The 24,671-nt window shown below is 36.1% G+C and overlaps 1 protein-coding gene and 1 pseudogene across 1 annotated transcript; both read right to left on the minus strand.

The window, feature by feature from the left end:
- Window positions 1–1,687: 1,687 nt before the first annotated feature.
- LOC126620965 (fluoride export protein 1-like) lies at window positions 1,688–22,301 on the minus strand. Its single transcript, XM_050289300.1, is given in 8 exon segments — window positions 1,688–2,212; window positions 2,538–2,953; window positions 3,094–3,243; window positions 3,246–3,285; window positions 3,593–3,691; window positions 4,059–4,136; window positions 20,253–20,687; window positions 22,063–22,301. Coding segments are annotated over 8 exon segments (1,440 nt in total). The 5' UTR covers window positions 22,066–22,301; the 3' UTR covers window positions 1,688–1,993.
- Window positions 17,750–20,362, minus strand: LOC126620966 (fluoride export protein 1-like; annotated as a pseudogene).
- Window positions 22,302–24,671: the final 2,370 nt, after the last annotated feature.

Below are 24,671 nucleotides of genomic sequence, written 5' to 3' on the forward strand. Positions count from 1 at the left end.
AAAACATAAAGGTAGTAAAGGGAGTTACCCTAAAAAAAATTAGAATTTAAGTTCTTGTGGGGAAGTTTGTTAGTATTTATGCCAAAAAATGAAACTTCCGTCAACTCTCCTTTAATTATTAACACGTGAGCTATACATATTAGGCTAAAACAAAATTCTCCATCAATTGTTAGCATGTGGGGCTTAAATATGAGGCTAACTTTATTTTTTTAGTCTCAAATGTGAGTTTCATATGCTAACAATTAACGAAGAGTAGACGAAATTTTTAATTTTGAATCTAAATCTAAATAGATTTCACCACACGGACTTAAATCCTCTTTTTTTTGTTGTTATGATTTAATGTGAGTCATTGGATCATAGTTCATGTGGTCTCTTAGATTAGATTTCATTAAGTCATAACTCATAACAAGTGTAATCATCTCAAAAGGTGACTTAAGATTGAATGGCTCTGATGATTTTGTATGATGTGATAGAGCGACAAGTGTGATGCCCCTCCTCTAACGGTAACATATTCTTTGCACGCATTTGGTGTGAGGATGATAATCCAATGAGAATTTCAGCTGTGATACTTCTTTGCAATTGTTGCATCACTGCAATTCCTCAGAAATCATTCCATTGAAATCGTACACTCAGAATCAATATACTAACAAATCTATTACAATGGATTTCCGAATTACTCGTTTCCCCATGTTACGCCAACGCATCTGTAGAACGGTAAGAACTTGGCCGGTGTTAAAGGTAGGCATTGGTAGCGGTTGGTCAGCCCAATCTGGTGATAGTTCCACGAGATGGCTGAAACTTACATGAAACCTGTGTATACCCCCATCTGTATCATCACGAGAGGACGGAGATAGATGAGGATATATTTTGTCTCTCCCGCAAGAGTCTGCTACACACTCAAGAAGCACCACGGTGTCATGTTTTTGATCCTAATGAAGACCGCGCGGGTTCGGCGAACATGCTCCCCGAGGCATAACCAAAGAATAAAAATCAAAACAATGGCCTGAGCATGCTACTACTTAGGGGTGGATTTTTTTGCCTAATTGCCGTGCCAACCGAATTACCAACCGTGCCATACCGATTTTGTGCCAAATTTTTTTGTGCCAATCGGTAATGGTACGGTATTCTACCGTACCGAAATTTCTTGGTACGGTATTGGTAATGGATATCATTACCACGGTATTACCTTACCGTACCGAACATATAATATAATATATCATTTATAAATTATATAATATATAATTATATAACACATATTTATAATATTCTAATAATTTGATATGATGAAAGAGGCTCAACCTCGGTTCAAGATTCCAAATAGGAAGAAGATTGCGGCCAATGTGTGGGATTTATATGTGTTGGAGAAGTCTAAATTATTTGAAGCAATGCATAATCAAAAGGTAAGTATCACAACCGATACTTGGACATCAGTACAAAACATTAACTACATGGTAGTTACCGCTCACTTCATGGATAATGAATGAAAGTTGCACAAACGGATCATAAACTTCATAAAGATCACGGGTCATAAGGGAGAAGACATTGGGAAAGTTCTAGAGGTGTGTTTGAACCAATGGAGGATAGAGAAGATCTTTAGCATGGGGGAAACTTCTATTTGTTTTGGTTCATAACTTCTATTTGGATTGTAAGCTTAATTTTCATCATGAATCTTGATACATCATTTGAATTATTGTGTGTGTGAATTGTAAATGATGAATAATAGATGAATTTAGGCTACAATGTATGAGATACAGGTACAATAAAAAAGTTTTGCCCTTGAATTGGGTTAAAAAAGCAAGAACAAATTTTGTCCCAAAACAAAGTGGCAATTACCATTGCCATACAATGCCAACCGAACATTTGGCAATACCGAACTTCGATATACCGAAAGTTTGGTATGGTAATGGTAATAGATTTTACCAAACCGAAAGTTTGGTATGGTAATTGGTACGAGGGTTTTGGTACGGTAACCGTACCGAACCCACCCCTACTACTACTTGTATGCCCTTGTCCAAACAGGTACACAATATATCAGGATTCCCAAACCAAACGAGGTGCATATCGTAGCTGTGGCATATGCGTATGCTCTCCATGGGTATTTGCTTTCTCTCATCGCGTTGAACTCAGCGATGAAGGTAGAAACAGTACTAAGGCAACCCAAAAATCCAAATTGTATGCCTGTTGCAACAATGTCGCAAGTCTTAGTATTCACCTGCACAAACAAATAGTTCTGCACGTCAGATTTTCTATTAAAAAGGAAAAAACCGTGGGCATGGATCAAGACAACGTATGACAAAGGTAATGCAGTTCGAAAAACATTACAATAGAGAATAGTACGGTTCAAGAATTCCCCAAGAAGCTTTTAAAACCTCGACGAGAAAAAAAAAAACCCAAAATAACAAATTTAGCAGTTTATAATATGACGAATATATGTGAACAGTAAGCTTGCCGGACACGAGACAATAACACATGAAAGGTAATGGTGAGGATGAAGTCATGGAGTGGATGCGGACAGATATCATATCATAACAGCTTACTGCCTTCTTCACAGTAGACAGGGCTGCCATTACACAAGCTGCAGAAACATTGGCAATTAAAGTACCAAATGGAACCCATTTCAACAACCCGGTCTTTCCTAATCCACATCCATTAAGCCGGGCTAAGAACCACCGGATCCACACACCAAAAGGTCCAACTATGCAACCCAACCATAGTTGCGCCTCGCTGCTGCTACTGTTAAATTCCTCTCTCAACAGTACTCCACCTATGCTCCACAGAGAACTTAGCATCAGCAACAACACTACTAAAGCTACCAAGTGACGCTTGTAGCTGTCAACCCTCCACCTCCTTCTAGAGCTGGTAATACCACAGACTGAGCTTCTCTCAAGAATCTGCCTAAAACCCTTTGCTGTCTCTACCCCAAAAATGATGGAGTAGGCCGCAAGAAACAAACCTGACATCCGTCACATAAAAGAGGATCTCATATTAGTCCAGTGATTTGAGTAACATTGATTGAAATGAAATTTAAATATCCTGTTTGCCAAAGCGATCCACATGTCTACTGCAGCAATTCTTTAGAATATGACATCTTACCTATCAAAAAGCCGAGCAGAGCAAAAACCCAATGTCCTTCAACACTGAGTTCAAGCATTTTCTGGTTCCAACCACTAAAAGTTGTAAGGCTTCCCAAGTAACCAGTTGTTAATCCGATGACCAAATAATCTGACACATAGGATATATCTCTTTGAAAACAACACCCAAACACCCCATCAAGAAAGAGCCAACCTACAAAAATGCATTAGAAACAAAAATTTGAGTTGGAACATCATCCAGCATTTTCGGCATCACAACCATTGAGAACTATGACATGAAAAAAAAAAAAGATGATGGGAAAAAAGTATGGAAAGAAAGGTGTTAAGAAACTTGATAATACTTCGGCGATCATCGTACTGTGTGCATCACAAGTCCTTCCTAATACTCATAAGTAACAGCTTTACAGAAAACATGTTTATTAACACAACACTACCGAATAAAGGGCATAATACATTTGTGTGTGTGTGTGTATGATCGTGTGCATGAGAGAGAGAGAGACCATATTAGAAGGAAGATCAAGGTAGAGAATGGTTTTGTCGCTTGTTACACCAACAACTCCAGGGCCAAACAATTTTTGCAGAAGATATCTCGTTAAGACCTGCATACTGTAGCATGTCAAATAATCTATTTAATATCTAGGTTTCCAGATTTGAAGAAAGATCTAAGAAGATGTATTACAGTGACATATTCAATTTTTTCCAAGACAAACAGAAATATGAACATGCCAGTGCATCATCAAACATTTTTGTGAACAAAACTTATGTAATTTTAGGGGGTACAATAGACCGGATACAATTTGTCTGCATACCAATTACACAGATTTTCCACACAAGAAAAAAAAATAGCACGAAAAAGTTCGCAATACAATTTGCCAAACAAATGCAACAACAGCTATAAACCCAACACATTAGGACTAAAAAAAATTTACATCGGTATTTAGTAAGAAACAGAGTTAACCGTGTTACCCCAAGAATGCCAAAAAATGCTAAATGAGTCATGCATGAACCATATTCCAATAATTTTGGCAACCTTGTTGTATTTTCCTGCATATGAAAACAAAATAATTTAAGTTACTAGCATGATTCGACAAAAAGAAAAGAAAAAACTCTTAACATGTTATGATCAATGAAAAAGAAAGCCAAATGGACAAGGATCTCTAACAAACATAATATACAATATGAATTTTATCAACCGAAAGCTCACTGGCTTTTTGTCTTCGGATATGATCGCATCAGTGGAAAGAGGAGATATGATTTCCTTTGGCAAGGGAGTGACAGGGGAAATTGCAGGGTCACGACCCCATAATCCATAGGTTTGCAGTTGAACATACTCTGAAGGAAACAGGCAGACGCTGCCAATCTCACTGTGCCTATTGCTGTGAAGAGCCCGATCGCCAATATCTCCTGCCTCTGACACACATTCACTTTCATTGTCATCATCTATTTGAGAAGGCCGAACATGTGATAAACTTAAAGACCGCCTCCTTAATGAAGAAGTGGCACCGCTTGTTCGATCATTGGATACGCTTCGTCTGGGTTTAGTGTCATTAGTCCCACGGTACCCTTCCTCCATAACCACAGCGCTTGATTTCTCTTGAAGTGACTTCACAAATAATAACAATAAAATCCGAATGTTGATTATTTAGAGAGCTAAAAATGAGAGGAACAAGTCCAGTAGAGAAAATAATGCAATTATTGTGCTACAAACGTTGAAATGCTATAGTTTGTACTTTGGAAGGAGCCCTAACCACTCCGTGTGTCAAAATAATCAAAAGATTTGCATACAAACAAACGGCGACAACTCTTTCAGCTTTAATAAGAATAAGTCAAGACCTTAAAAACCAAAAAAAATATAAAAATAAATATGAAGTATAATGACAAAACTTCGTACATAAGCTCTAGCAGCCATGACACGAGCAAAAAGAAAGAGACAAAACTGATTCGTCAAGATTTCCACAAAATTCATACATCCTATAGCTCTAAACAAATCCATTCAGATAATATTTATTATGCTACGTATTAAGATTATAGAATTATGAATGATGTCACCGTTTCATCTATTCATCTAAAGGGAGAATGTACGCTTTATTTTTCTACTTGTCATCAAGTAAGAAGATACAATAATGCAATTAGACTTAGTTTTTCGTCAACAAAAGAGTACTGTTACACTGCAGAATTATGTTTAACCACAGAAGAAACAAAAATAATTGCTCAACTTTTTCAATGACACCACACGATTTAACAACACCAACAAAAAGCAAATGCCAGGGCCTGCCAACTAAATTAATCATAAAGTAAATTTCAGTGTCAAACAAATCACAGAATGTTTCTCAAAAAACAAAAAACAGACGAATCACAGAATGTCCTTCAAACCAATTTAAATCTAGCAACCCAATAGTTATTTTGACAAATAATCAATGATTTCTCTTCAAACTTGTAATACCAAACCTTGTGAATTTCAGTTCATATACAGAATGCAATATGCTTTTGTCGTCTTTGTAAAACAAAATACAGAAGACAAATCATCAAAAAATCCCAGTCCGATCTAATATTGTCATGTATTTCAACTATCCCAAGTAACAGTGCATGATGAATTTGGGATACTGACACAATGACATTTGGTTATAGCTAAGTTCGAGAAGGGACTATCTTTTTGCTTTATGACTACTAGGTAGCAAATTGAACAAGTTGGGACCTAATAAAAAGTTGGTTCATAACATCAAATTAGAAGCAGTAACAAAGTCAATTTGTTTAATAAGCACTCAAATCTCATTTCTCTAAGGACGTGTCCTCCACTAAAGAACCTAAAACATAAAAAACCAGAAGAACAAAAAGATTACATTTTCATTGGTTGTGAACTGTTAAATTATGCACAAACTAATCAGAAAGTGAAACATTTCAGAACCTAGAATTATTAAACAATCTCATATTCTAATAACACAAGTTTAAGGTGCAAGATAGACGCATTAAAGTAAAATTAATACGAGCTTAAAATATAAACGAGAAGAAAAGGTCAAAACTTAGAGAAATTGGAAGATTAAAATATAGAGAAAAAAGGAGTTTAAGGTACCGTTGATTCTTTGAATACAGAAAGAGGTGTCTAGATTTCAAAACTGCAGAAAGGGTTCGCGAGTTTGGTATTGAATGGCAGCTGGAGAGGTTGAAGGCGGCGGCAATGGGAGGAAGACAGAAAAACAAAGAGTATTTATCAAATATAGAAAAAAAAACAATCTTTAATTTCAAAAATGTTACATTTTATAAAATCTTTCAAATATATACAAAATTCCATCTAAATAGACGCAATACTCTCAAATTTAACAATCAAATAAATTAAAGGCTTTTTAGCCAAAATGATTTGTGACATTGACATAACTCCTTAATCTGGTCCTTAATAATTAATGATAATCAATAGTAATGTTCTTGAATTTGTCTATCATGAATCATTTTAGTCTTTCTTTGAATTTGTTCATCGTGATCATTTTAGTTTTTTTGTGAAAAATTTGTCAATTAGTATGTTAGTGTGATGATGTGGCGCCATGTGGATCTCACAAATACAATCATATAACGACATGTGGACTAACTTTAAAAACTATTTATATATTTAAAACTAAAAATGATATTAGTAAGAAAAAAGGTGTTGAAAGCATGATTGAAATTATCCTGCTCCCACTTGAGGTAACTACGGCGATGCTCAATGTCGGTGATGAAGGGGTCGAAAGGGATAGGGTTGGTTGTGGAGTGTAGAAGCGAAGGTGAAGTTGGACCGGATGTCACGCCCCTATCCCGACATACGTCCAAGATCGACATGTGACGTCACCAAATACCTGTATCTCTAACATACCTCGCCTTCGGGAAAAGGTAAAACATAACTTAAGATCCAACTGTGCAATAATTCTTCGTAGACTTTATGGCTGCATCTAACATCTTCGTTAGACTGCCTACATACCCTAAATAGGGATCAAGCCATTCATAGTTCATTACTTCACTACACTCGAACATTCATCACATAAATTGTTATGTCCCAACAATATACCACAATGCATATCATGCAACATTTCAAAGAACAAACAACAAAGCACAATCATATTCTCTAGCCATATTTATCAAAAAGTCTAATCATAACAATAACAATGATATCCAACATCACAATCCCACATGACGAATAGCATTTCCACTTCATCCATCACATAAATCATCATGTTTCCCTCATAAAATCACAATTCTTAGCGTGTAACATATTAAAGAATTAACAATGCACAATATTATTCTCTAGAAACATTGATCAACCAAAATAATCAAAATAACTACACTCATATCCAGCATCATTCCACAATCCCATCAATTAATCAATTCATGAACCAAAGATGTACAATCTTAGCATTTAATTACGTTAATCAAACAATGCGATAACAAAACATTTCACTAATTTAACCAAGGAACTCTATATAATTCCCCACTTGGATTATGAATAATAACATGGTAATTCTAATTTGTATTCACAAGTTCTATTGTGGGTAATTCTCATTCACTTGAATTTAAGATTCTAAGATAACTTTACGGAAATGAACAAGAGCAAGGATTCCAGACCACTCAACGAAATCCAACAACATCGGGTTCCGGACCACTCAACGAAACCAAAATATCAAGCAACTTTTCGTAATCTACCCTGACATGTCATATGTACAATCATGCCTACATCAAGGAGATGGCACACTAGGCAAATCAGACACATGGTTAAGCTGCGAAGCTCGAGTGAGTGACAATAATACTAATATGTGATATTCAATAAAAACAGATCATCGATCACAATTTATAAGCATCAAGTATAAAATCATGCTTTATGGAATCACAATCAAGTCACTGAAAACTCCGTAGGAGTCACCCAGACATCCAACGGTCTTTCTAATTCAAACCATAATATTCTTAAAACCATCATTCATATGTACATTAAAAACTAGGGCTAGATGGACGCAGTTCGGTCGAAGCCCACATAAGTAACTAAACACGAAGTGGCCCCCCAAAGCGGATTAACCAAGAAGAGCCACTCCTGAGGAAGTAACCAAGTAGGCAATGACCCCCAATGCGGATTAACCAAGCAGAGTCACTCCTATAGCTGTTAGGAAGTGATCACCCAATGCGGATTAACCAAGCATGATCACTCCTCATCATACATGGTCATAAGGATCACTCCTCATAACACAATCATATAAATTCTACATAATACTTCTAATAGAATTCTAAGATCACATAGTCATAGCATTTATCATACTTATCATTCACATTGCTAAAAAGAGATAATTAAACACACATATATCACAACCATCATCAGTACACAAGCCAAATCATGTTTCATAAACAAAGGTCTATGGCTAAATATATAAAAATCACATTTCAATAGAAATCACACTTATAAAACCAATTCATATTCACAACGAATACTAATATAAGAATTTAAGGTAATAACCCTACCCCATATGTTAAGTCACTATTTAACCAATGTGGGTCCACTAGACTTCACTTAGTCTCCCGTAGTACCAATTTTAGTATGCAAAACATTTCGAGACATGTTGACCAAAAGTCAACTCTCAGTCAACGGTAGGATTCGCAACTCCACATAATTCGATCCGAAAGATCCGCCCATCGGATTTTGGATCCGTAACTTCTTAGGGTTCTCATTATTCTCATAGAACAACATACTAAATTCTCATCGAGATCCGACGGCCGGATCTTCACCAATTGCTAGAATTAGATGGTAGTTAACAATTAATTTTACTAACTTAGAAATCCAATTCAGGAAAATCCGTACATCAGATTCCTGATCCATCAGTTCTAGCTATCTTCAAATATTACGTTCTATAATGCATTAAATTTTGGTGATGATCCAACGATCAGATCGTCGATTCAAATTTTGATCAAGTGATGTATCATAATGAAACTAAGTTCAAACAATCAAACCACTTCATACAGATATCAATTATGAATCCAGGGCATCTAATTGGACTTAGAAAGACATCATCGGTCCACCGCTGAACACGTCGCCGCACACGGTGGCCGGCCACTACAACTCACCAGAAAATTCAACTAACTCCAAAAATTATCAAATTTTACAGGCATGTAGAGTTCAATGAGAGGAACAAATTTCATACTTGGAGTGAAGTCCAATTCGGCAGGAAAGTGGCCTGAAAACTCCTCGATCCGCCTGAACCCTAAAAATTGGGTGTGGTTCAATTTAACGTCAAACTCAACTCCACCACCTCCAATGTTGATTGGGCTTTGTCCCTGGACTCCAAAGACACTTGAGGGTGGTGATGGTTGATGGAAATCCCTTCGGAAATGGGCGGATTACCGCCATGGCTTCGGAACACCCACCATCGGTTCTTCACCAAATTACCCCAAATTCCTTTGAATTGTGGGTGCAAATGGAAGAAGGAGTGGCGAGATGAAGCTTGGGAATGTTTATTTGGTCTAATTCGATAAAAAACCATCATAAAATCCAGAGGAACGGGTCAAGTACGCGGGTCAAGGGGAAACCCGTTTTCCCCCTCATTCTCTCCTTCCTTCCTTTCCCTTATTTCCTCCTCCCTCATTCGCCACCTCCTTTCTCTCTCCTTCTCTCCTTGGCCGAGACTCTCTCCTTTCTCTCTTGAAACTCCCCTCTTCCTCCCTTTCATTCGCTGCCCTCCAGCAACTTCCATCCATCTTTTCTTTTCTTTTTTTTCTTTTTTTTCCTCTCCATAAAATAATTTATCCACCCCCATATAAGGAAAGGAAATTCTAGATTTATGCATGGTTGCCAACTATATATAAAATTCTTTAAAAATAAATCTTGAAATTAATAATACTTAAATATGTAATTTAAATAGTGAAATTCGGGGACGAAATTTCACACCGGAGTTTAAGATGACAGTAGCTAAAAAGGCTTTAATTTATTTAATTGTTAAATTTGAGGGTATTTGTGTCTATTTAAATGAAATTTTGGATATATTTGAAGCAATAGTGAGCAAAGTAATAAAATTGACACTTAGAATTCACGTTTGAACGCAAAAATCCACTTTATACACAAAGGGAAGATTCACAAAACACTTAGGGCCAGATTCAAACTTTTGGACCATTTCTTCAACAACTAATACTTGTGAGTTCATTCTCACTTATTTTTCAACTTTTTCTTTTTTTTTCTTTTTTTTCACATTTTTCTTTTTCACATTTTTTCTTTCTTTTGTTGGAAATACCTTTCCCCCACACTTGTTTTCTGCATAATGTTGATCAAATTGAATTCCCTCTAAGTCATGCTCCACTATACTTTAAGAACAAAGGTATGGATAGTCCTATTCTAGGCTAGGTAGGGATAATGTGGCTAACAAAGAAATTAGTCTAGACAAGGCTCAAAGGGGTTTAACCTACAAAACAAATGCATGGGATGAAGGATTTTTGGCTCTAGTGGTAACTACTAAACAACTTCATCTTGTTATGTGTTATGCACTCAATTTTAAGCTTTGAATGAAACGGGCATGAGTTCTAGTATTTGGAACTATAATGATGAAAATGCATTCTAAGTAGCAACCAAGCAAAGAAACAATGAGATCATGCAACGACTTTAGAAAACAAGAAATCACAGATTAATAACTCTCCAAACAAAGTTTAGGCTCAAGTCTCTCAGGGTTGTAGCATTTGTTTGAGTTCCTTCCTTCAAGCATGTTACAAAAACTGATTTTTTTTTCTTTGTGATTACATGTGAATTCGTAAACGTCAACTACAACCAAGCATAAACCAAAGAGCATATCAAACTTCCATCCATGTTTGTAACTCTCTTTAACAGTTATACAATTAAAAACCAAATCCTCATCATTGTGTTGGAAGGTACCCTAAGACACAAACACACAAAAACGACTCTTTTTGATATTTTTCAGAACGTTTTTCGATTTTTTCTTTCTTTTTTTGTTATGTGACACAAAAACACTTAAGAACACACTAAAAACACTTAAAAACAATGAGAAACAACTTTAGAAGTGATAGGTGAATAAATCCCACGAAAATCATGCAAAAACAGCTTGTTTACCCCCCCCAACACTTAAACCAAACATTGTCCTCAATGTTTCAAACATAAACTCACACATAAGCAAACAAACAAACAACGATCTAAGCATGGCAAAATAAATGCAGTAAAGAGAAGGGTTTAGTAACACAAATCTGGTTTTGGAGTGAGAATTTCATCGTTCCTTAGTTGAATGCATGGGTTGCCTCCCAAGAAGCGCTTGCTTTAACATCTTCCAGCCGGACGTAATCTTCTTTTAAGCTTTATTGGATCCCACGGCATGAAGGGGTACAACCTCCACGACATGCTCCTCAAAACACTTCATGCTTTGGATCTTTGAATGGAAAAGGAAAGTGATCCTTCCTGATTGTGTTGTTTTTCTTCCTTAAGTCAACGTGAACTCTCCCACCACCTTGAATTTGATTAGGTACTTGCACCAAAGAAGGTAATAACATATTATTTGAAATGGGAATTGGAATTGGCGTAGGTGGCTCACCAATGTGCCAAAATGAAGTGGCAGCACTGTTAACAGATGCACAAGGGGTACTATCGGCCAGATTTGGTGGTATGAGGGTTGGGGCGTGTCCCTTATGCTTTACTCCAATTCCCTCTTTGTTGGTGGTTTGAAATTCATCCTTCTTTATTTGTGCTGAACGTTCCTGCCTTACATCTTTAATTACATCAATGGCACAACAAGAACGAACCTCATTAGAATTCTCAATAGATTCAGAAACTTTAAAGTTAATCATATCGCCATCAAACGCCATTGTTAACGCTCCATTGGCCACATCGATCTTGGTTTGGGCTGTTTTCATGAAAGGTCACCCAAGTAAGATTGGCGATGGTGGAGAGTAGGCTGAATCCTCCATGTCAAGCACATAGAAATCTGCAGGAAAAATCAAGTGGTCTACCTGCACCAAAACATCTTCCAAAACTCCTTTCAGGTATGTATTATATCGATTGGCTAATTGAATAATAACATCATCATTTTTAAGCTCTCATAAATTCGTAGATTTATAAACAGAATATGGCATGACATTAATTGATGCATCTAAATCTAGCATAGCATGTTCAAACCTTGTATTACCAATTACACGAGGGATAGTGAAACTACCTGAATCTTTGCATTTAGGTGGCAACTTTCTTTGCAACATTGCAAAGACATTATGACTCACATGTACCACATCTTTCTCCCAAATCCATTTCCCTGTTATACAAAGCTTCTTAAAAAACTTAGCGTACTTCGGGATTTGCTTTATAGCATCAAGGAGTGGGATATTGACGTGCACCTTCCTAAATGTCTCCAAAATATCTTTTTCATCATCTTCGTTCTTGGCTTGCATAAATCTACGAAGGAAAGGCACTTTTGGTGGAATAACATTAGAATTAACCGCATTTGAACCAACCTTACCTAAATTTGCCGAATTGGAATGTGTAGGGGGTGTAGGGAGCTGCGGCAAGGATTGCTCAATCCTTGTCGTGGCTTTATCTTGTCCTTCTTCCTCGAATTGCAGCCTCTCATCTTCTTTTTGACTTGATTTGGATGGTCTTGGGTCAGTTCCAACTTGTTTGCCACTTCTCAACGTGATGGCCTTGACAGATTCAAATCCTCCCCTTGGATTCACAATGGTTGAACTAGGTAATTTGCCTTGTTCTCTAAATTCTCTCATGAACTCCACCACTTGCCCCATTTTCTTCTTCAATTCGTCCACTTCTTTAGCTTGATTTTTTACTCCCTGCGTCTAAGTGGTGAGTAATTGAATAACTTTATCATTATCTAAAGACATACCTGGATTTGGTTGGGCTGAATGTGATTGAGGTTGCATTTATGTGTATGGCATTGGAAACATCCCAGGTGGTGGTCGAAATCCTCCTTGTTGTGGTTGATGAGGCTCCCTCCACTTCATATGTGGATGATATCTCCTGCCCGGATTGTACGTGTTGGCCTATGGATCATATTTGGGCTGATTTTGGCTTTGGAACCCAATAGCATTTGCACTTTCCCATCTTACATTCTCAATCAATTGAGGGCATTTTTCAGTTTGGTGTCTTTGCATGGAACACATGCCACAAATTGTATTTTCTTTCACTTTGGGTTTGTCAACAACTTGTGACACAAGAAGAGTGAGATTAGCCAATTGAGATTTAATTTTAGATATTGCACTTACCTCGTTGACATGTTGCTGCCGTGGGGATTCTCTTTGTCCTACTCCTTCGTATTGTTGTGCATTCAAGGCTCGATTGGCAATTAAAGTCTTGGCAGCAACCGGTGTTTTGTCAACCAATGCACCACCCGCTAAGGTGTCTAGCATTTGTCGTTCAATAGGAAGAAGTCATTCATAGAAATATTGAATGAGAAGCTCTTCTTTCATTTGATGTTGGGGACATGATGCAACAAAAGCCTTGAAACATTCATAGTACGCCAGGAAGGATTCTCCTTGATTTTGTTAAATGCCACTAATCTGCTTCCTCAAAAGAATGATTCTTGATGTTGGAAAGAACTTCTCTAAGAATGCTATTTTCATGCTCTCCCAAGAAGTGACGGTTCCAGGTGCCAATTCGTACAACCAATCCTTAGCCTTTTCCAAAAGAGAGAATGGAAAAGCTTTCATCTTCAATATGCTTCCATCGACGTTGACTAGGGTCATGCTTGAACAAACCACTTCAAATTCCTTCAAATGCTTGTTTGGATCCTCCATGGACAGCCCATGGCACTTTGGAATGTGATGCAACAAACTGGACTTCAACTCGAACTCTTCGGTCTTGCCTTGAGCTGTCATGGGATATTGAATGCATAGGGGCATGCCATTGTCCAATCTCGAAGCTGAGAGTTCCTTGATTGTTCGATTGTCCGCTGCCATAACTTGTACTTCCTCTACTTCCTGGGTCGTGGCCTCTTCTTCCTCTTCTACTTCTTCTTCTTCTACTTCTTCTTCAAGCTCGGGTTCAGGGCTAGGTGGATTAGATGCTTGCTGATTCCTCTTCCTTCTCAAAGTCCATTCAAAATCGTCGTCAAAGTCAAAGATATGCTCACAAACCGGTTGAGAACTTCAAGTCATAAACTAGTACCTAAAAACAAGAAAACAAAACAAAGTCAGAAACTTAAAACAAAATATACAAGAAATAAACAATGGGGATTAGCAAAGTTGCTAATCCCCGGCAACAGCGCCAAAATTTGATGTGAAATATTCTAACACACAAATTAAACCCTCTTATTGACAATTATAGTAAAGATGTAAGTAGGGATCATTCTAGGCCGGGGATTAGGAAGGATTGCTAAGCTACTTAAAACTGACTCAAAAATATAAAACTAGGCTTGAAAACACTTAATTAGACTCAAAGAACTCAAAACAAACTAAAAAAAACTCAAAACATCACAAAACTATCAAATAAACTCAAACTAGACACTAGAGAGTGATTTAGATGAAAATTGATTTTAACTTGACTCAAAACACTTAAAAACACAAATTTGGGTAGTTTCTAACTTAATTGACACAACAAAGTAAAGGGGATTGGGTTTTGGACGAATTTGAAGTAAAACAAGTAAATTAAAAACTTAAACAGATTTTGGCATCAAATTGGGGTAAGTGGAAGGGTGATAAGCCAGCTAAAGGGTTCTTCTCCACACATGACACACTTGCACACAAATCGATTTCCAGTTGCTTTTCCATTAAACCATGAACCTCAACGCCCCAGATTAACCGTGAACAGCACTAATTAACCCTAAGATTTTCCTTAAGTTATTGAATTGGATGGACAACGCATCGGCAACCAAATTATTCTTCAATAGTCCCCTACATGAATAGCATAATAGAGATACAATCAAAGATCATTAAGCTTTGTGAAAATCATAAGCATTGACAAGGCATTCGTAACTACTCATGCTAGGAATTTAACTTAACATGATCGTGACCAGTGACCTTCACTACGTATGAATGTAAGTTCGTAACGATTATGTGAAACTCCCTTATATTTTAGCATTAAATCCCTGCATGCAAACTAAGTGTGCACCCTTAATCAACAAACAAGAATAAGTTCTGAATCAAACAATTAAGTAAATTACATTCACGATTTATGAAATCATAACAGGAAGTAATCAATTCCTATTGCAAATATGTTCATGGCTTTGAATTTCCCCCTAGCTAAAACGAGTTAAGCTCCTCATGTTGACAAAACAAAGACAATTAAACTTAAACATTGAAAACAAAGGATGGATTACACCTAAGAATGTTCCAGCAATCCAACTTGATTGGCAAGCACGTCCAAGGGTCCTCCTCCTTCTTCTTTGCTACGATACAAGGTGTGGATGAAGGTTTGGATGATGAATTGTATGGAAGAATGGCTGAAAGTATGAATGGTAATGAGTGGATGATGGGATGATGTTGAATGGTGCGACAAGGTCCTTTATTTATAAGGGAAGGAAAAACATGGCTGGGAATTAAATTGGGAAGGGTTTAATACTCTAAATCCTCCAAGAAAAGGGTAACAAATCAGAATCCCAAGAAGAAAACGGCAAGTAAGGTGCGGCAAGGCAAAAGGGAAAGGAGAATCTCTTGTCGTGTAAGGGAAAAGGAAAAGGGTGCGGCAACCCCTTTATGGCTGGGATTAGGTCTTCTAGAACCTATATTAAGTGTCCTACTATATTTAAGAAGCCTCCTTGTAGCTAGAAATTAAGTGGTGAAGGATTAGGAAAGTTTAGGACAAAATAAGGTAACTTTGGCTAACATTCCTCCTTTCTTGCTTGCATCTTTAACTTCCTTTTTTTGAATTATTAACTTCAGCATAATCCTAGCCTATTTTGGTCTTCAATTTGGTCCATCCACCTTGCTCCAAGCATGTGCCATCCATTTCAAGCCCAAAACTGCTCCAAAATGCACCAAAATGCACTTTCTTGCCACTTTAGCCCTTTTGACCTACAAACACATGAAAATAGCTTAAAATACTAAAATAACTATGAACCAACATAAATGCAAAAAAACAAGCTAACTAAGTTTCATAAATATGCTCCTATCACACACCACTCGTAGATGGTGGGTTGCTCCACCATTCTATGATGGAAATCGGAGCCATTGCAGTTGCGCGAAAGGACAAAACAACTAAAGACAGAGCTACATCCACAACACTTATGGAAAGTGGGTTGCTCTACTATTCCCTGACAGGAATTAAGGCCATCGCAGGTGCAGGGAAGTAAGAGGGTGAGAGAAACAAGAATGAGGAAGAAGATAAGAAAGGTTGAAAGGGTGTCTGCCACCAGCCTCAAGCATAAACTATAGGCCTGCAGCTAGAGAGAGGGTAAAGTTTGGGGTTTCTTCTAGGGTTTGAGAGCGAGATAAAGAATAAGTATTTCTTTTTCACATACTTTCACTTAAGGAATAAGTTCGGTTTTGGATAGATCAGATATCAACTGACTATATTATTTTCGTCAATCTAAATATGGGCGGACCCACTCAGGTGCAAAGGGGTGAATCTCCATGAATGACTTGGGTGATGTCACTTTAAAGGTTAGAGTTGATCTTCCATTGCCTTCCAATTGCTTGATAAAATGCCTCAAATAGAAGCTTGGGTTGTTGGGCAGCAGGGCAGGCTTGGATGTGCCAGCAACGCACGTGGATGTTATGTGCATAGCACCTATGTTGTTTGCCACACCTTTCCACACTTAATATTTTTTAGTATACTTGGCCAAAACAACTTTGTTTGGGCGAGGTTACTTTATAGAAAAAATTAAAATATATATAAGGCATTTTTAACCAAAGAACCATACCAGCATTGGCTTATAAGAAAAAGAAAAAAACAGATCTGCATCAAACCCCAAGAATTAAGAAACCCAATTCCAGTTCAAATTGTCAAATCCCAATTCTACCAAGCTCAATCCCTAATAGCCAAACTCCTACCACTCCACCCCGACGATCATTCTAACGACCACCTAAATTTCATCCTTCAAATTCTAAAGTAAGTTCTTCATAACTTATTCAAATTAATTTCTAATTTTTTTTAATGAATTGGTTAGAAAAATGTTTCTTTGTAAATAATTAGATTTGATGATTGATGTGGATGATAACGTATGGTTTTAATTTAGATGGATTGATATGTGTGTTTTAGTGTTTATGTTGATAAAGTGATGAAAGTTTTTATTTGGACTATTGAATGAGTTAAGTTGTGTGTTGTTTGGTTTGTATGACTTTATCAAATTTGAGTAATCTGTAACAAAATTGGTGTAGACTTCAAATTATACAGTTATGTTACGATATTATAGGAAACATTGTGCAAATACTACCATGGACAATCTTGGTAGTTCAAGTTCAAATGAAAGTGAGTTAGAAAAATTTTGGCTACCATTCCGTCAGATTTTGGAACTTGACCTTCAATGTCAGATTATGAGCCCAATATTCAAGATCAAGTCCAAAGAGCTTATCAACAAAAAGAGTATTGTCGGCCTATACTAAAGCCTTTCCACAAAGACTTTTTTTTCCAGAGTTCCTCAACTCTTTAATTCCGATTGGTATGATGAGTTTCATTGGCTAGAGTATAGTATAAAAAGAGATTCCATGTAAGCATGTGAGTGTCAATAAATATGATTTATTTATTTCTTGTTAATCAATTAACTTGGTTAACAAATTAGTTGGTGTTGAGGAAATTATGGAATCATGCTTAAATTAAGGTTTGGAGTCCTTATTTGGTTAGACAATATATCAATATCAATTAGGACTCTAATGTTACCCTATGATTTGGCAAATCCCCACTAATCAGTTAAAGGCCGGATTAGTGGGAGTATTTTCACTATACATAGGCAGGCCTTGCTTTCAAAAAATACATGTTTGATTCTGAGCAAACCCTATTATTATTGGAACACTTCTGCTTGCTGAAAGTAGAAGACTCCTTCAAAACCTTGGCAATCATGGCTTCTTCTTCCTCCTCGGCAAACATGATCCCCGAGGCATAACCATAGAATAAAAATCAAAATAATGGTCTGAGCATGCTACTACTTGTATGCCCTTGTCCAAACAGGTACACAGTATATCAGGATTCCCAAACGAAACGAGATGCATATCGTAGCCATGGCATATGCGTATGCTCTCCAAGGGTATTTGCTTTCTCTCATCGCATTGAACTTAGCAATGAAGGTAGAAACAGTACTTAGGCAATCCAGAAACCCAAATGGTATGCCTGTTGCAACAATGTCGCAAGTCTTAGTATTCACCTGCACAAACAAATTGTTTTGCACGTCAGATTTTCTATTAAAAAGGAAAAAATCGTGGGCATGGATCAAGACAATGTATGACAAATTAGACAGGGCTGCCACTACACAAGCTTCAGAAACATTGGCAATTAAAGTACCAAATGGAACCCATTTCAACAAACCCGTCTTTCCTAATCTACGTCCATTAAGCCAGGCTAAGAACCACCAGATCCACACACCAAAAGGTCCAACTATGCAACCCAACCATAGTTGCGCCTCACTGCTGCTACTGTTAAATTCCTCTCTCAATAGTATTCCACTTATACTCCACAGAGAACTTAGCATCAACAACAACACTGCTAAAGCTACCAAGTGACGCTTGTAGCTATCAACCCTCCACCTTCTTCTAGAACTGGTAAAACCACACACTGAGTTCCTCTCAAGAATCTGCCTAAAACCCTTTGCTGTCTCTACCCCAAAAATGATGAAGTAGGCTGCAAGAAACAAACCTGACATCCGTTACATAAAAGAGGATCTCATATTAGTCCAGCAATTTGAGGTACATTGGGTTTGTGATTTACCCATGCATAAGTTTCAAATAGGCTCAAAGAAAGAAACCAGCTAGATTGAAATGAAATTTAAATATCCTGCTTGCCAAAGTGATCTACATGTCTACTGCAGCAATTCTTTAGAACATGACATCTTATTACCTATCAAAAAGTTGAGCACAGCAAAAACCCAATGTCCTTCAACACTGAGTTCAAGCATTTTCTGGTTCCAACCACTGAAAGTTGTAAGGCTTCCCAAGTAACCAGTTGATAATCCGATGACCAAATAATCTGACATACATGATATATCTCCTTTGAAAACAACACCAAACCACCCCATCAAGAAAGAGCTAACCTACAAAAATGCATTAGAAACAAAAATTTGAGTTGGACCATCATCTAGCATTTTCGGCATCACAACCATTGAGAACTATGACATTAAAAAGTTAAAAGATGATGGGGAAAAAGCATGGAAAGAAAGGTGTTAAGAAACTTGATAATACTTCGGTGATCATCGTATTGTGTACACACAAGTCCCTCCTAATACTCATAAGTAACAGCTTTACAAAAAAACATGTTTATTAACACAACACTGCCGAATAAAGGGCATGATACATTTGCGTATGTGTGTTCGTGTGCATGAGAGAGAGAGAGAGAGAGAGAGAGAGAGAGAGAGAGAGAGAGAGAGAGACCATATTAGAAGGAACATCAAGGTAGACAATGGTTTTGTCCCAACAACTCCAGGGCTAAACAATTTTTGCAAAAGATATCTCGTTAAGACCTGCATACTGTAGCATGTCAAATAATCTATTTAACATCTAGGTTTCCAGATTTGAAGAAAGATCTAAGAAGATGTATTACAGTGACATATTCAATTTTTTTTCAAGACAAACAGAAACATGAACATGCCAGTGCATGATCAAACATTTTCGTGAACAAAACTTATGTAATTTTAGAGTACAATAGACCGGATACAATTTGTCAGCATTCCAATTACATAGATCTTCTACACAAAAAAAAAACAAAAATAGCACGAAAAAGTTCGCAATACAATTTGCCAAACGAATGCAACAACAGCTATAAACCCAACACATATTAGGACTAAAAAAAAATGTACATCGGTATTTAGTAAGAAACATAGTTAACCGTGTTACCCCAAGAATGCCAAAAACTGCTAAATGAGTCATGCATGAACCATATTCCAATCATTTTGGCAACCTTGTTGTATTTTCCTGCATATGAAAACAAAATAATTTAAGTTACTAGCATGATTCGACAAAAAGAAAAGAAAAAACTCTTAACATGTTATGATCAATGAAAAAGAAAACCAAATCTCCTATCCATGTTCAAGAATCTCTAACAAAGATAATATACAATATGAATTGTATCAACCGAAAGCTCACTGGGTTTTTGTCATCGGATATGATCGCATCAGTGGAAATAGGAGGTATGATTTCCTTTGGCAAGGGAGTGACAGGGGAAATTGCTTTGGATGTAACAGGGTCACGACCCCATAATCCATAGGTTTGCAGTTGAACATCCTCTGAAGGAAACAGGCAGACGCTGCCACTCTCACTGTGCCTGTTGCTGTGAAGAGCCCGATCGCCAATATCTCCTGCCTCTGACACACATTCACTTTCATCGTCATCATCTATTTGAGAAGGCTGAACATGGGATAAAGTTAAAGACCGCCTCCTTAATGAAGAAGTGGCACTACTTGTTCGATCATTGGATACACTTCGTCTGGGTTCAGTGTCATTAGTCCCACTGTACCCTTCCTCCATAACCACAACGCTTGATTTCTCTTGAAGTGACTTCACAAATAATAACAATAAAATCTGAATGTTGATTATTCAGAGAGCTAAAAATGAGAGGAACAAATGCAGTAGAGAAAATAATGCAATTACTGTGCTACAAGCGTTGAAATGCTATAGTTTGTACTTTGGAATGAGCCCTAACCACTCCGTGTGTCAAAATAATCAAAAGATTTGCATACAAACAAACTGCGACAACTCTTTCAGCTTTAATAAGAATAAGTCAAGATCTTAAAAACCAAAAAAAAAATACATATGAAGTATAATGACAGAACTTCATACATACGCTCTAGCAGCCATTACACGAGGAAAAAGAAAGAGACAAAACCGATTCGTCCAGATTTCCACAAAATTCAACAACAATACAACCTATAGCTCTAAATAATTCCATTCATATAATATTTATTATGCTACATATTAAGATTATAGAATTATGAATGATATCACTGATTCATCTAATGGGAGAATGTACGCTTTATTTTTCTACTTGTCATCAAGTAAGAAGATACAATAAGCAATTAGACTTAGTTTTTCGTCATCAAAAGAGTACTGTTACACTGTGGAATTATGTTTAACCACAGAAAAAAAAAATAATTGCTCAACTTTTTCAATGACACCACACGATTTAACAACACCAACAAAAAGCAAATGCAAGGGCATGCCAACTAAATTAATCATAAAGTAAATTTCAGTGCCAAACAAATCACTAAATGTTTCTCAAAAAACAAAAAAAAGAAGAATCACAGAATGTCCTTCAAACCGATTAAAATCCAGCAAACCCAATAGTTATTTTGACAAATAATCAATGATTTCTCTTCAAACTTTGTGAATTTCAGTTCATATACAGAATGCAATATGATTTTGTCGTCTTTGTAAGATAAAATACAGAAGACAAATCATCACAAAATCCCAGCCTGATCTAACATTGTCATGTATTTCAACTATCCCAAGTAACAGCGCCTCATGAATTTGAGATACTAACAAATTGACATCCGGTTATAGCTAAGGTCGAAAAGGGACAAATCTTTTTGCTTTATGGTTCATAACATCAAATTAGAAGCAGTAACAAAGTCAATCTGTTTAATAAGCACTCAAATCTCATTTCTCTAAGGACGTGTCCTCCACTAAAGAACCCAAAACATAAAAAAGCAAAAAAGAAAAAATATTACCTTTTCATTGGTTGTGAACTGTAAAATTATGCACAAACTAATCAGAAAGTGAAACATTTCAGAACCATAATTATAAAACAATCTCAGATTCTAATAACACAGGTTTAAGGTGCAAGATAGATGCATTAAAGTAAAATTAATACGAGCTTAAAATAGAAATAAGAAGAAAAAGTCAAAACTCAGAGAACTTGGAAGATTAAAATATAGAGAAAAAGGGGAGTTTATGGTACCATTGATTCTTTGAACGCAGAAAGAGGTGTCCAGATTTCAAAACCACGGAAAGGGTTCGCGAGTTTGGCATTGAATGGTGGCTGGAGAGGTTGAAGGCGGCAGTAATGGAAGGAAGATAGAAAAACAAATATGAGCAGAAAAAAAAAGATGATTGTGGTAGTGAAAAGTGGAAGTCGAAAGGTTCTGAGAGAGACAAAGAGAGAGATGAATGGGGTTTTAGGAGGCAGGGCATGGCACGGCTGCTGTTCACATATTTTTTTTTATAGGAAATAACGAAAAGTCCAAAAAAACTTCATTTTTAACGAAAAGTTATTTTTAAAGGTATAGTAAATAGTGACAAGTAAAGGTAAAAAAATGATTTTCCATTAAGAGTGAACGGTACCGAAAGTGTTTTATTAAAACTCTCTTTCTTTTTTGGGCACGGCATGGCTAGTGTTCACATGTTTTGGTTTGGTGTTTGCTACGTGAATGACAGATCGACTTTTGGCCTTTATTTTACTATTTCTTCTTTTTATAATTGGTTTGACTATTTAATTGTCTATTATATAAATTTAAAGAGAGCTAGACCCACCCCGTTGTCTTATTTTCACACCCACATTATATTTACACCCACTATAAAAAGTTAAAATGTTATTTTCTCACCCACTATTATTCCTAAAATAACCCTTATATATAATTAGAGATCCACTTTTCTCTTAAAAAAAGAATATAAACAAATAATATTACTCTCTTCTAAAGGGCAAGAAAAAAAAACCAAGGTCTTCTAGTCTTCAATCTGATGTAGTTTGGTCGGGATTGAAAATGGAGAAGCTTACTCAAGTAAACCATCTCTCAAGCCGGAACCCTCGGGGTTTTTTTTTTTTTGTTTTTTGTTTTTTATTCTTCTGCAAGGAATAAAATAAACTATAAAGCCAAATGATCTCAAATCTCAACTGTAAACTTCCAATTAACAAGATTAGCCATTCCCCCGACAACTCTCTTCTCTAACCCTTTAACCAATCTCTACTGCCACATTCTTTCCTTTTCGACAACGAACAAAAGTATGAAACTCTCCAGTCAAATGAATCACAAAAGAAATAACTACGGTGAATTCAAATTAATACTTTAACTAAAAAATCAGGAAGTTAAACCATCTCTCAAGCCCTAACCCCTGGGGGATTTTTTGTTGTTGCAAGGAACGTATGTATGTGAGGTTATGCTAGATGATGATGGAGAATGATTTCTGAAATTTCATTAAGGGAAGGCAGATAGGAGTTGCAAAGAGGTGGGTTCTGTTTGGGCAACCAAAATCCTAGGGATACAACTCTCTTTAGTAATTATTTCACACCCAAACTTTTCTTTTTTCTTTTTTATAAAAAAAAAAGTAATGCAAAGGGAGGTAACTAAGGTCCTTATTAGTCATTTTACAAATGGATAAATTTGTAATTAAAAAATTCATAAAAAATGGGTGGGACAATAAGACATTGGGGTGGGAATAATAGCTCTCAATTTAAATTACCTATTTGTTTACATCTCTTGATTTTATTTGGGCTAGCAAATCCTTTTTAATAGTAATGCTCGATCAACTAAATTTTTAAACCAAATTTTATAAATTAAACAAGATGGATGTTGATGATTTGATTATTATTTAAATGTTGATTAACGTGCTGATTTTATATTGGTGAGACATTATTTGATTTGTAAATTTGATATAAAATTTGATCTCTCAAACATTATCCCTTCTTTAATGTAAAAATTAAAAAATATGAACACCCACGAGAGGTAGGCATGTGATGTAATGTAACATGCACAAAAATTCCTCAATTTATATAAGATGAAGGAACACTTGGAAGAATAAGGTAAAATGCATGCAATTGAGGGATCTTTTAATAACTACTTCGTTACACTGCTTCCAGTTTTTAAACAAATGAAAACTAAGAAGTGAAAAATATTTCTTCTTAGTTTTCATTGTTTTTGTTCTAGAAGACACTAGGCGCTAGTCAGACGACGGGCTAGGGTCTAGCAACTAGGCGGATTTAAGTTAATTTATTATATCTCATATAAATAAGTGTCAAACATATGACATAAAAGTATTAGTTAAGTAGTACATAATCCTTTTATTAATTAAAATACTAAGTGACATGACTTAATTGGACAAAAATAAAAAATAAAAAAAAAAGCAAACTATAACATGTAAAATACATATGCTTTGAGCAAACGATATTATCTACACGAAAAAGGAAGAGGATGGTCTTAGCCTCACAATGAGCTACCAATAATGTGATTTAAATACTATAGTACTAAGTGAAAACATGTCAAATACATATTAACATAACGATAATAACTGATACTTTAAACCCTTGAAAATGGATAAGCATATTTAACACCAGACTCAAGATTACACCGCTACAATAACTCATGGGCATCGATAACTAATAGTAAATATTTAATATTATATTAATATTCATTAAATAGATATTGAAAATGAAATGGTTCTTAAATAGTCCTTAAAATAACGTTTTTTTAATTGTTTTATATATTTATTCTTCTTTTCTGTTTTCTCTATCTCTTTCACTTCATGCAAGTAGGTTGTAATGAAGGAAATTTTGTGAAAAACATGTTCATTTGA

Source organism: Malus sylvestris, chromosome 5 (assembly GCF_916048215.2).
Source record: "Malus sylvestris chromosome 5, drMalSylv7.2, whole genome shotgun sequence".
NCBI classification, from domain to species: Eukaryota; Viridiplantae; Streptophyta; class Magnoliopsida; order Rosales; family Rosaceae; genus Malus; species Malus sylvestris.